Genomic DNA, 14,000 nt, shown 5'->3' with positions numbered 1-14,000 from the left:
GCCCAGATAACCATGGATGACTGGCCAGTGACCTCCATGGGGGGGGGGGGGACCTGGTCTGTGGCGCTCCAAACATGGGGAGAGCCGTGGGGAGCTTTACCTCTGGAAGCGCTCCTGCTGCTCGCGCTGCTTGCGGATCTCGGGGAACTGCCTCTCGTAGTACTCCCGCGTCCGCGTCTCCTTGGCTTTCCTCCGCGGGTTGTTCTCCATCCGCTCCACCTTCTTCTCCCAGGCCTCCATCAGCTGGTCGTAGCGCTGGCAGATGTTCTGCTCCTGTCAACGTGAGCCACAAAAGAAAGCCGTGTTGAAACGTGCGGTATTCGACCAGCGGAGTCACTATGCGCAGCTTGGGTTGGACTGCATTGTGTTCAGATTCAGGCCCAGGGCGGGGTGGTGTAGTAGCTAGGATGTTCCGGAGGTTCTCGGTTCAAACCCCGACAGTAAGATGCCTTATATCTACCCATTTCCCTAATGCCTTGTTTCTGGCACTTTTAGATGAAAAACATATCGGACGGGAAATGCAGCGACCAAATGACTAAGGAGTGGTAGTAATGCAACGCTAGTAGAATGACAATCAGAAAACGAGAAAAAAATTGAGAAAATAAGAGCCGTTTCTGTTGACCTAAATTCCTAATTTGCTTAGGTAGTACCACAGGTCCAGGCAGGTTTGAGAAGAAAATGTATCAGTTACATTGTTTGTTCAAAGAAGAAAACCACCATTTAGCATAACAATAATCAGATGTGTGATTCATAAAACAAAACAAAAATAGCAACGCGGTCAAGAGCAGAAACAGTGTAACAAAGGAGAAACAAAAGAAGAAGAACAGGTGGCTCGTTCTAGAAGTGATTCTAGAGTGCAAGAACACGCAGGAGAATCTCATGTTTCCGTTAGCAACACAATGCAACCAAAAAATCCTTTGTTACACTCCTAGATGAGTGACATTTACTGAAGATGAAAATATATGAAAAATATATAGAGTTTAAATAAAGTTTGAATGAGTTGAGAGAGGTTTCTGTACTGTAATTCATTCATTCATTCATTCATTCGTAATCAACGGTTTCCTTTTCGACAACCTGGTAAATTGCCAGGTTTATGCGTTTGGAACATTCATTGGTTTTCATCGCCTTGTGTGTTTGTGTTAAAAAGATAGTGCACAACGTCAACACATATGCAGTGTTGGCTCAATTAGAAATTGAGAAGAATTGAGTAATGTATATACATTTAGCATGACATTTTTCATAAATACATTGCAGAGAGAAAATCTAGCATCAAAACTTAAGTCCTGCTGCAAAAAAACAACAACAACATTCTTACATGAAAAAACCCCAACAAATAATCCAAGCATCCGGAATGCATGAGTTAAAATGTGGAGTGGAAAGAGTCCCATCATGGGAGAACAATGCAGACTTGTTTCCTCTCTCTGAAGCAAGGGGCCAAACAATTCACCTTCCTATTGGCACATTGCCATGTACACTTCAGAGTCCAAAAGATCTGTCTGGCCCTGACAGCCGGAGGAGGGGAGTAAGAGAGGGAGAGGGAGAGAAAGGGAGAAAGAGAGAGGAGAGAAAAAGAGAGCGAATGGGAGAAAGAGAGAAAGGGAGAAAGAAAAAGAGAGAAGGGCAGATAGAGAGAGGAGTGGTAATGGAAAGAAGAGGAGAAACAGAGAAAAGAGAGAAAGAGAAGAAGAGAAAAAGAGAGAGAAGGGTAGAAAGAGAGAAAGAGAGAAAAAGAGAAAGTGAGAAAGAGGAAAAGGGGAGAGAAAGACAAAAAAAGAGAAAGCGAGACAGAGATAGACAGACAGACTCTAGACAGATTCCACTAAATAGGTCATAGCAATTTGCAATAAAGACGTAGGTGATTAGACATGGATTTTTAAGACTAAATGATTGTCTTTATGTTTAATTAGCTAATAATTAATGAGTTGTTTGGCTCGTACGCGTTTTACAGTCACACCTTTTGTCAACAACTCAAATAATAATTAAAGTCATTTAGTTATTGTTTGATTGGTCATGCTTTCGCTCGTGATTTGCCGTGCTAAATAGTACAGAGGACATGCTAAACTAGCTTATGAGACCAAGGAGAAATCCAAGAACAGTTCATGCGGCTAATCGGGTAGCCTACACCACATAAAAATGTAAGTCTCATGAAACTGGATTTAAATAAAACCGCTTTACGCATCAGCTCCAGATATGGACCACACACAAGGTTGTCAAGATGCATATTCTAATTTTAGTCGTGTGTCAACACACCGTATACTTATAAAAATAAATAGCCATAACCTTTAACTGCCAATTCCACTAACAGTTGCTGACAAACAAATTTTCCAGTCTGTCGTAAAAATTGCGTCCTTAAACCAACGCCGGCGAAAACGGCCACATTGGAATGAAGCGGCCGCGCTACACCAATGTAATAAAACACAGTCAACAAAATAAATTACAAGACGTGGTTTCAACGGTTCGGATTTTGGGGGCACCCCCTCGCCCTGTGTGGCCCGGCGGTCACAGTGTGTCCCTGCCACCCGTCCCGTCCCCGGCCGCCGAGACACTTACCCTCTGTTTACGAGCATGGTTCCTCCGCTTGAAAAACAGAATCAGCTTCTTCCTCATTACTTGGTTACTGCAAGAGAATGGAATGTGTTCAGTTCATCGAAGGCAACGAATTGCTGTGAGATGATGAGGCAACAGCTTCTGCAGTCCCTGTTTATTTGTCTATTGTAGTGAATTGCAGAATGAGACGGAAACAATAGGCAAGTACAACGCATGAACGCATAGCTATTCCAGAGAGCGCGTTGGACCATCAAGGTGGACCAACACAAGTACACCCGTGTGCTTTGTGTGTTTAAACTGCAAGTCAACAAGTCTGAGAACCTGGGCAGATAAGAACAATTCTTTGAATTTACTCATTTAATCATTTTTCCAACATAGGGGAGACATTTTTCTCTTTTCTATTTACAGAAGATGGATAAAAAATAAAAAAAAGAGAGAAAAAATGCGCCAGTTCATTGTTTGTGTACACAGAGGCTGGGCATGAAATACTGGGAACCATTTTGTTTGCACACGATGGTGACCGTGAGGATAACACGCTGCGGAGGGGCTGACCCTGGGAGCACGAGCCATCAGACCCACACACAGCGGCTCTGGGACCCCCCCCCCCCCCCCGCCTGCCCCCCCCCAGATACAAGACTGGACCATACAAGCTGTTCTCATGCAGCTCTCTGATAGGGGCACGGACACTAGACTTCCTGCCCTTGGACAGTCACAGACACGTGCGGCTCCACCCCCGTTCAGAACACTTTTTTCACTTCCTTACATTACACTACTCTCCTGGCCGTGGGCCGGGAACCTGGGGCGTAGACAGACCGTCCTCCTTTAGCCGAGACCAGTTATGGGTCAGACATATAACATGCATTTAACCACTGTTACACACTGGCCTCGTGAGACGGGGTTGGGGGGGGGGTGGATGAAGCAGAAGTTGATACTCACGTCTTGATGTTTTCATGGTACACTTTTGTATCCGACGGCTGATTGTATAAGGGCTAAAGAAAGGGCAAGAACAAACACAGGAAGTGGTGAGGTGTGAATCATCAGCTCCATGGAAGATAACCTATGAGGGATTTTCTGCTGCATCACCTACCAGCTCAACCTTCTGGCCAAGACCTTCAAATACTTTGTGGGCCTCCTCTGCTTTTTTCTGTGAAAAGAGAAGAAAAGGATGAATAACTCAATAAGCAATAATTCAAGCAATTGAATGTTTTATTTTAGCAATAAGAGAGGCCACGGTTTATAGTGATTTTAGATCAGAACGAGAAAAAAGCAAGTGGCTTATTGCTTTCACAAAAACTTTACTATGGACTACCTTGTAAGATTTCACAAATGGAAAAAGCAACATCATTTTTATGTTTTTATGGAAAGCAAATCATGATTCTTCCACCAAGCAACCAAGCTCCTCAATACAGAAAAGGGGTTGCCTAGCAACACAGGCTGGCAAATGGCGGCGCATTATTACCAAAAATGTATTGTTATGCAGTAACAGGTCTGTGTTACAACAGCTTCGACCCAATCAGAACCAAGGAACTTAAATATTTGTTTTATAATTTTCATTAAGTCACCCCATGTTTTATGTGCCATCTCTGAGCTCATAGGTCATTTCACAGTTTTATTTTTGTTTAACTCGCCCCTGGAATCCCAAATCCACAAAGTATGATTTTTTTGTGTAAACATATTGCACATATTTTAATCTAAATGCTAAAGTTGCACAGCACTTCTAGATCTTGTGTTGTGATCAGGAATGTCAAAAAGAGAACCATCATCTCCCTGAAGACCAAAAAGGGAGTGGTTGTCAAAATCCAGCTGTGAACAGGAAAAGTTATTTTCCTTGACTTGTTTTTTTCCCCCACTCTCTCATAGATCAGCAAAGCATGAGATCCAAGAAAAAAGAAAAGATTTTTTTTAGACAACAAAAGTAACACATACTGTATCTATGTAGTTTTGTTTGAGCGCACACACACACACACACACACACACACACACACACACACACACACACACACACACACACACACACACACACACACACACACACACACACACACACACACACACACACACACAGTGAGTGAGACACCAATCGGCTGCTCAGCTAACTGCAACCAGAACCTCATATCCTGCCGTTTCCCTGACTGCCCGTATACACAGACCGGGGCTGGAGGAGCTGACTTGGGGTGGGGACTGTGCTGGGGAGGGCTCTCCTGCTCCCAGGGTTAATGGGTAACTAGAGAGGAAGGCGTTCCCTCTGCACTGTCTGAGAACCATGAACTATAATAACCTCCTGTTCATGTGCAGGCACACGCATGCGCAGGCACACGCACACGCAGGCACACGCACACATACGAGTGCATGCACACGCACGCACATGCGCACATACACGTGCACACACACACATGGACATGCGCACACACACGTGCACACAGGAAGCAAAGAAACACAGACACACTTGCTTTCTGCTGCACTGCAATACAGGCCGGGTTTTTCGTTTTTTTATGAGCCAGACTGTAAATTGCTTAGAGTGTTGTTCCGAAAGGAAGCTCGTCATTATGTTTATAAACCCCAACAATAATTCCTTCTTAAAAAACTCAAGATTAGACATAAACGCCCCCTTCTAAAAATAAACCCATTCCCCATGAAACAGCCACTGCTTTCAGCCTTTCGCAGGCACGAGAAAACCTGATAAAATAATGTGCAATTTGAACAGTGCAGCAGAGCAGCAGCCCTGATGCCTGCAGAGCGGTTTAGCGGTTAGCGGTTGAGTGACGGGTGAAGAAGACCAACCCGGTTCTCGTCGTAGATGATCTGCACTATGCTGCGATGCTTGTGCTCCACCGGGGGAGGAGTCGCGGGCTTCTCTGGCTCCACTGGCTTGGCAGCTTCCTCCTCCAGTTGTTGCTAAGGGACGACACGCAGACAAGACAAGTCAGTATCAAATATGCAAAGGCAGATTCAACACACCAGAAGGGTGGGGTAGTAAAGGGGGGTGGAAATGGAGGCTGGTGGGGGTGTTTCCTTGTTTTCCCTCGAGTCAAATCAACCAATGGTGCAATTTGACTTCAAAATAATTTGACTCATAATAATTTGATCAGCATGATTTTATGAGCAGCAAGTTGGGAGTTTAAGGGGGAAAACATTGATCGACGCTGGTCTGGGGGCAGCCATCTAGCATCAGATTACAGCTTAGCCACTTGTTTGAGTTTCTTTTTTCCGTGGAAGTAGAGGTTTTCCCATTAGGGCCTGCTGTGACAGGGAGTTGAACTGGCAGTGAGTGTTTGCAGGTCAAAGGGTATGTCAACCCGCCAGGTTATAGGGACGAGATTAGAAGCTCCTGAAATACCCAATATAAACAAATAAATCCCAGAGAACCTTGGGAACATAAAAGTCCTACCAAATCAAACTGTGTTTGCATTCCTCTCCAATGAGAAAAGGATAAAAAAAATGAAAACCACAGCATCTAAAGGAAATGGAACACAAGCGCGAGGTCTGCCGGAGTTCAACACAGGAAACAAGGATCTAGGAGAGCAAACATTTGCTTTCTGAAGGCAGTTAACTGCGACCAGACATAGCTTGACTAATCATCACACCTAGATAAGAATTTACAGCACAGGACGAGTGGCCTTCGACAGGCTACTGGTTGGCCAAGCAGCCAATCCTCTCTCACACGTACTCAACTAATAATACTTGGCAGCTACTCTGCACTGTGTCCAGTTGTTGTGCAGCCCTTCAAACGTTTGTGGTTGCTCCAATAGTGATAGACATGCATCATTTCGCACCATCTCGGCTGCAGGCCGCTTTGTATCAAAGTGATCGCTAAAGGATAACTATAAAAAACAGACATGGGGTAGGGGGGCCTAGGGAAGCAGCCTGTAAGCCTGCTGGTTAACGGGTCTGTTCTGAGTGTGCTGCAGAACGAGCCAGCCTGCTGGGCCTGCAGGACTCCGCCACGCTGGCTTTGAAAGATCAAGTACAGTGCAAGACAAAAGGCAGGATACATCGGCTTCCTCCACATCAACAAAATGATCAGGAGCTTACACACAATTGTCAGACCAAAAATATAGTCACGCTAAACCACACCCTTAAAAGGTTTAGTTCCGCGCTCCATTAAAGATTTGTCCTGATAACTGAGGGACCAAACGGTGGAGCCAAGGAGGATTATGTTCAGCAGGCTTTTGTTGAGCAGGTGTATTCCCCCGCCCTCACCCCACCCACCTGCTTCTTCTTCAGCTTGAAGATCTGCTGCTCCACTTTGGCGATCTCCCGGTCCACACGGTCCATGCTCTGGATCAGCTCCTCCTTGGACAGCTTGGAGGGGGACGTGTCCTGGTCCTCCCCCAGGTGGGATGCATGCCCGCCTGGGGACGAGGTCTCCATTTTGATGCTGTACTGGGACTCCTGAACCACAGCAACAAAAAACGTCAACGGCGAGCAGACAAAAGTGAAGATGACTTAAAACAAAACTATAAAACAAAAACACCATGAACACATAACAAAGATATAACAGCGGGTGGAGGCGCTGCGCCACACCTTCTTCACCTCCATGTTGGCCCTAAGGCTGTCCTGGACCGCGTGGGGCAGGGGCATTATGATGCCCCCGGTGGTGGAAGGGGCACGGGCGATGTGGGACTCGGAGATGGTCTCCATGCGGGGCCGTTTGGCCTCCAGCTGCTCCATGGCCTGGGCGGTGAAGGAGAGGAACTGCATCTCGAAGCCATGGCAGTTCTCGGGCGGCCTGGGGAGAGAGCGGCAGTGGTTAGCGTGGTGCCGGATGGTCCGGGGACAAGCCGCCTTAGAGACTTTTGGAACATCACTTTGTTTTTTTTCTTCAATATCAGCGAGGCCACGCTCCTTGGTAAAACCTTGGCTGTCAAAAATAATAAGGTTAGATATATTCCATCTGGACGCAAATTAAAAATAAACTTGGCATACGAACAATTAAATGGATGGAAATTAGCCAATCATTTGAAAAAGTCAAGTTAACACAGCAAAACAAAAAGAAAATCGATTCAAAAATATATATTTTTAAATAAATAGTATGGTGAGTCTTGCACCTTTCAGCTCCTGGGTGAAACTCTGACAGCAATGATGGTCTTCTCCGGCCCTGAGGGTCCTGTGAGTGGGACCGATAGTCTGGAACGGCAAACTCCTGGATGGACACACACACACAGAAACACTTTAGGAGCCGGACTGGGACTATCCAGGGAGAAAAACATTTAACTGGTCTACTCCGTAGAAACATAACAAGATGGAGACAAAAGCAAGAGAGAAAAAAGCACCTTGGTGCTTTAATTAAAAAAGTTTCAGGCTCTTGTAAGCCTCCATCCAAGATAACTAATCCACAAAGGACCATAAATACCCCCCACACAATCTGACCTGCAAACAAACCTGGTGCAATAAGAGGGAATATTTCCCAAGTCCTTTTTTTGTTCCAGATTTAAACAAATAGTCCTGCTGCCCAGAAATGTTCTGCAGACCGTTTTCTACGTACAACTCTGCTTCTACGAATTGTGTCGTCCAAAATGCCCAACAAACATGATACGACCACTAGTGAAGATGAATGGAAACTCTAATGAAAGGGTGAAATGATATTCCTTGATGATCAATAATGTCCTCCCGGCTGCGATGCAGTGAAAGATGTATAATAACAACTAAATTATTATTCTTGGTTTACACAGAACTCACGATGCACCTCAGCACAGAAAGCATTTTTTCTTTTTTTTAAGAAATGCTATATTGATTTCCGTGACAGAGACAATATGATATTATTCGCCTTCTTGGAAAGAAGGAATGGGCTTTTTTGGCTTATGCTACAATCCCAATTCTTTGTACCGTCATCATTTGTATATTTAAGTAAATAATTAAATGCAAATTGATAACTTTCCAATTCCAACATTACCGTAAAATATCCGATGCCTCAGAGGCCACTAGACACCACTCCTATGAATCAATAATAACATAACATTGATGTTACCAGAATTTTGAAGTCATCTGAAACATTGCTTCTCAGAATAATGTATCTGTAATCTAATAATTGTGCCAATATAACATGCACTGTGCGTTCAACCCCACCGACCGTGCAGCACAAAACACAAACCAGCAAGCTTGCAATGATGGGAGTGTTGCCACGTTTAGAATGTAGGTGCTTGAAACCAGGAAATGACATTCAACACAAGTCTGCCGGTACACACTGTACATGGTTTGTCCATTTGAAGGGCCAAACTTCAGTTGAAACAATGGCCAACTATTTGCATAAAGTTAACCCAGATTCATCCCTTTGCCTATTGCATCCAATACAAAGTTGCCTTGCATTGGCATAGACCTATCCTGCAGTATGAATACTGTATATATACACACACATGCATGTATACACAGACATATTATATATGAACAGTTACAGCCAGAATGAAACAAGTAAATATATGCAAAGATACAGTCCAAGGCATACATACACTGATTTAGGAAACACAGAGTGGGCCTTTTGGAGGCACATTGTGGAGAGGATTCTACCAGATCTGAGCAGAGCAGGACAGACAGATGGACTTGCTGTGTTTGAAAAATAGTAAAGTAAATAACAAACAGGAAATTTGAGAAAGACTGATGTCACCCTTTTGGTAACCAACAGTTACAGTAGACCTTCAGACATTGGTAGTCAGTCACTGCTCATAGTTTATGTGGTCTTAAAATAACCGGCACGTTGCATCCTTTCAAGGCTTTAGTGAAGTAGCATTTCAAAAGACAAAAAATAAGTAAGCCAACAGATTTCTGTGAAGAACTTAATACAATTTCAGTTTTTTGTCTCATTGACAACATCAAAACATCAAAAGAGACGACACTTCATCTCCTCTGGCAAATAAGACTCCCTAACTTTGGTGGCAAAGACTTCCATTGCCAACCAATAGCAAATCCACTTACAAATCCACCCACTTGGCTGTGGTCAACCAAATCCAGCCGAATCCAATTTCTGCATTATCATTGTCCTAATATATCCGTATAGGATCCAAAACCAGATTATAGCACAGTATCTCCCTTCCATGTAAATCTACCTCAAATCTGCTTTACATAAACCTATAGCACAGCAGCAACAACATCAACAAGTACTACTACTACTACATTGAGGTTGGTTTAAAAAACGCTGCACTTACCTGCTGGTGCCGTGCGTTGCTGAAGGTGTACTGAACGGAGTGGGGCGGGTAGCGGGTCTGCTCGCCACCGGAGCCCCCCTGGCTAGCGGGGTAGCCCGAGCTACTGGACATCCTGAGCTCGGGAGAAGCAGGCTGCTGCTTCGCGAATCAGGGGACCAGCAGGAGCATGGCTGCAGTACCAAACGACCTGGGGCGAGAAAGAGAGGGGAGGGGGGGGGAAACAACACGCCGTCAGACCCCAGCCCAGTGACACGGGCCGTAGCAAAAAACATCCATTATAAATCAATAGTTTATGTAGCTCACGCTGGGAAAGAAATAACACAACCGACTACCAGAGGGAGGGGAGGGAGAGTTAGAGGGAGAGGGAGGGAGAGAGGGAATTATTATGAGTCATAGGAGCCTTACTGTCCCTAATAGATTTTTTTAGTAATTTCACAATGACATCCCATTATTGTGAAGAATGAAGAGAAGAGCCTCTGTCATATCTTGGCATGTAGTTAGCTTTGCCTGTTGTGCCAAAAAATTATGTCTGGTTTGGAACACATCAACAAAACAAGCCATTTGATAACCTGCATGCGGTGCTTGGTGAAGTGAGCAGATGAACATCCACCTCGTACAGTCAGGTGACTTGTTGATATTCTCTTCGGCTCACATCAGTCCCATAATACAGGGCCTCTATTTGCAAAATGCTAGAAATGTGTGCTGGAAACATCTTGAACTGTGGTAGTTCAATAAAATGTGTGTTTGAATAGAGAGGGGACATTTTGTTTCACCTAATTCATCTTCAAGTTACAAAGTTTTGTTTATACAAAATCCTACTTTTGCCATCTTCGTGACAAGGGCCAAAAGCGACAAATGTTGAGAATGTCTCCTCGATGTTGTTCCTTCTGAACATGACACAAAAAGAGCCATAATTACAAAACTGTAATTAATTTGCACTGTACCAGGCATAGCTGGTACAATTGTTATAAATAAAGGATAATTCTAAAACATATGCTTTGTGAGATGAAGGTACTTGAATGCACTCCTTTGTAAGAGAATAGATGCATTCAAAACTGAACACAGCTCCCCGCACTGCCCCTTCATGCTCTCACCAGAGTTTCCATAATGCTAAACGTGAAGGTGAGTGCTAGTAACCAAATAACTAACAGTGTAAACAAAGTTTTTCTCAAACAACAAATCATTGTTTTGACATTGGAAATTGGCTTTGCATTCCAATACCATTAACCATATCAAAAAGAACATGACCCCAATAAATACAATTGGAAGCGTATCAGAGTATGTGACATCCCAGACCTATACGTGACACCACACTCACAACATAAATGACTATATTTGGATCTGCTCTTTGAAGATATGCCTGCATGTGTCCGCGTGGATGTCCTAAGTCTTCCCAAGTTACTGAAGTAAAACATTGGAACCTACAAAAAAGGTAAATTCTTTGATCAACACTTGACCAAGAGCATTGCTTGTGGCTTCTCTTATTCTAAACCTGTAGTTGTCATGTGCATCACATCTGCTATCATTGGGACCTGGTGATACACCAGGACGTTGGAAGCAGATTTTATATGGAAAACAAAGGAAAGGAGTAGAATAAAGATCTAAAAATCACCATCAACCAACATTTGCGTGTGTGTGTATTGTTGTCTATGTTAAGCAAGGTAATCTGCACGTTAGTTAATCCGATTTCACTCTTTAGTTGTTCAGAGTTCACCTGGACTCTGCATAGCCACCCCCACCCCTCCTACTGACTGTATGTTGTAGGTCCTGGCCCTTAATGTACGCACTTATGTATGTCGTACTTAGTTATAGTACTTTGTTGTGTACCATCAGCTATCTTTGTTGTATACGGGGAATGGGTTAATCTAGCAATTGTTAGTGCTTCGCACTTGGTTCTATGAACATCCTTACTGTACCGACAGCGATATATTGTTTTACTTTCTTATGACAAATGTACTTATTGTAAGTCACTACGGATAAGAGTCTGCTAAATGCCCTAAATGTAAATGTAAATGTAGTTAAACTAAAGATAAACAAAGGGGGGCAACGTTAAATGAATCATAATGTACAAATAAGGAAATGGAGAATTACAGAGAAGTATAGTTATATCTGTACTGGTATGTTTACAGCCCAAACGACAGGTAGTGGGTTGGCCATTTCAAGATTAAGGTGAAAGACCTTGGATAGGGACAACGTCCTAAACTAGTGTATTTCGAATGCCTCAAGGACTAGATGCTACATTTCAGAGTCATGATACATCTGAGGGATCTGAGGGAAAATAATAAGACAGCAAAAGTCACATTTAGGTGAACCATTACAACTGAGGAAAGAGTTTGCAACCAACAAGAGGACTAACCTAGAACAAACTGCTAAGAGGAAATCACAGCAGGGAAGCACAGGCAGCACTTCCAATACCTCAGAATGTAAAAGAAGCAGCCCACTTTGATGCAACTATGCTACTAACGTTCAGACTACAGTACATTAGATTTACCTTTGGGAAATAACGATTTTTTTAAGATAAAAAAACACCAAATATATATATATTTATGGCCAGTGTTGTTGTACAGTGCCTAATAGTCCAAATTAGAGTATTTGGGCTTTCCCTTCATCTTCAAGGTCTTGTGTACGTGTACACGAATCTGCCCGTTCTTTGCCATGAGCGGGAGCTGCTGCTGGGCACTGCTCCTTCCAACTACAGACAATGAAACGGCTTTCTTGCAGGCATGCATGTTTGATCCAATGTACAGAATGAAGAAAACGTAGAGGAGACGTAATTGTCTTACAGTGTATAACGGTGTATTTATACAGTCAACAAGCACCCCCACCAGCTCAAAGGTTGCAATATTATTAGGAAACTGCTAACCTAGAAATTGACACCAATTACAGAAAGGTCCTGTCCTGCTTACACGCAACATGATGTTTTACAGGCCCTTCACCGCCCTGTCCGATAATAGACATCGGATGCATAGATGTCAGATGAATGCCATTGACGTTAGTAATTTGTATGCATCGTTTTGTCCAGGCGAACTAGATGTTCAATGTAACAAGTGGCAGTGGTTACCTGCTATCAAACATGAGGATATCACTGGTAGCATCTGACAGATTTGATCACACGCCTAATGGGGTGTATACCAATAAAATCCGGCTTCCGCTGGGGTGGCATGTTTGATGGGTCCCAGGTCACGACGTAGGGTTAGGGGAAAGCATTCCAATCACATGTGCGGGCTCTAGCAGCACAGTGTCGCTTAATGTGTTGTTATTGTTGCTTCTTATCACGCTGTCACACAAACGCAATTGAATGTATTCCATTGGGGGATGGGTCATTCCGGAGATATGACCTTTTCCGGAATAACAAAGAAACATGTACTGTAACCAATGTTGACATATAATTATATGGAGGTTACGACTGCATTATAGTGCATTAAAATGTAGACTGGTCGTGCTGGTGGCTAACTAAGCAGATTTTCACCTTTGAATTCTCCACCACGTCGCCATCTTGCAAGTCAGATTTTGATCGTAGACTAGGCGCTGAAATAGCGTACTTACAGTACCAATAAGATACGTTTATTTGATCTGAAGAAGCATTTTGCACTCACCTCATGTTTTGAAACAAGACCGACGGAAATTAAGCGTATACCTAGATGTGAATTCTCTCTAAAGCGCTGATGTAAATCGGTGAGGTACGAGCTGTAAAGACTGGGCAGACGGAAGGCTGCGCCGCATTTGTCTGTCGAAGTCCTGACAGGACAACATATATTTTTCTTTGTTATGAAATGATTATATCGTTAATATCCTTCTATAAATCGTAATGGTTATATTGTACCTTTATTGTGTGGTTTATGATTAAGGAACTACTATTTCCGAGGACTTATTTTGTTATGTTGCTTTTTAAAAGGTATTATAATAATTTATACCTGCAAGGACAATGTGGAGGGACAGCAAAGTCATCCCCGCAAGCAAGTTCCTGATGGTTGTGATCTATTTTAAATACAGTACGGTTGTGATCTACAAATTACAAAGACGTGAATATTTTTTTACATAATGAAATACATAAAAAGTAATAACATTTACCATGAATACAAAAAAATCCTGCATGCTTTTTATATAAGCTCGCAATATATATGATGATCTAGCTTGAGAAAGCTAGATACTTTTACTCATATGTCCTAAAAACAGAATGAATATTTATGAAACAGGATGTGTCTTCGCCAATGCTATCAGTACGTAGTTAATGGATTTAACGAGATAGTCGTTCGTACATTAGAATCCGCTATTTACGCTAGTGTGGAACGATTGACGTCGAGGATATTGTTT

General features: G+C 43.2%; 1 protein-coding gene across 4 annotated transcripts in view; it reads right to left on the bottom strand.

The window, feature by feature from the left end:
• Window positions 1–13,387, bottom strand: part of ncor1 (nuclear receptor corepressor 1) — a 54,367-nt gene extending 40,980 nt beyond the window's left edge. For 3 of the 4 annotated variants that reach the window (XM_084473779.1, XM_084473781.1, XM_084473782.1), the window contains exons 1-10: window positions 13,283–13,387; window positions 9,687–9,873; window positions 7,596–7,690; window positions 7,072–7,276; window positions 6,757–6,939; window positions 5,329–5,442; window positions 3,635–3,691; window positions 3,484–3,536; window positions 2,551–2,617; window positions 101–273 (exon numbers count right to left, since the gene is read on the bottom strand). In XM_084473779.1, coding sequence (XP_084329905.1) covers window positions 101–273; window positions 2,551–2,617; window positions 3,484–3,536; window positions 3,635–3,691; window positions 5,329–5,442; window positions 6,757–6,939; window positions 7,072–7,276; window positions 7,596–7,690; window positions 9,687–9,797 — 1,058 coding nt within the window. In that variant the 5' untranslated portion in view covers window positions 9,798–9,873; window positions 13,283–13,387. The remainder of the gene's footprint in view (window positions 1–100; window positions 274–2,550; window positions 2,618–3,483; window positions 3,537–3,634; window positions 3,692–5,328; window positions 5,443–6,756; window positions 6,940–7,071; window positions 7,277–7,595; window positions 7,691–9,686; window positions 9,874–13,282) is intronic. The other variant, XM_084473780.1, reaches the window with a different exon arrangement.
• Window positions 13,388–14,000: the final 613 nt, after the last annotated feature.

This window comes from Micromesistius poutassou (assembly GCF_964030765.1).
Source record: "Micromesistius poutassou genome assembly, chromosome: 10".
Classification (NCBI taxonomy): Eukaryota; Metazoa; Chordata; class Actinopteri; order Gadiformes; family Gadidae; genus Micromesistius; species Micromesistius poutassou.
This window is presented reverse-complemented; position numbering and strand designations above follow the sequence as displayed.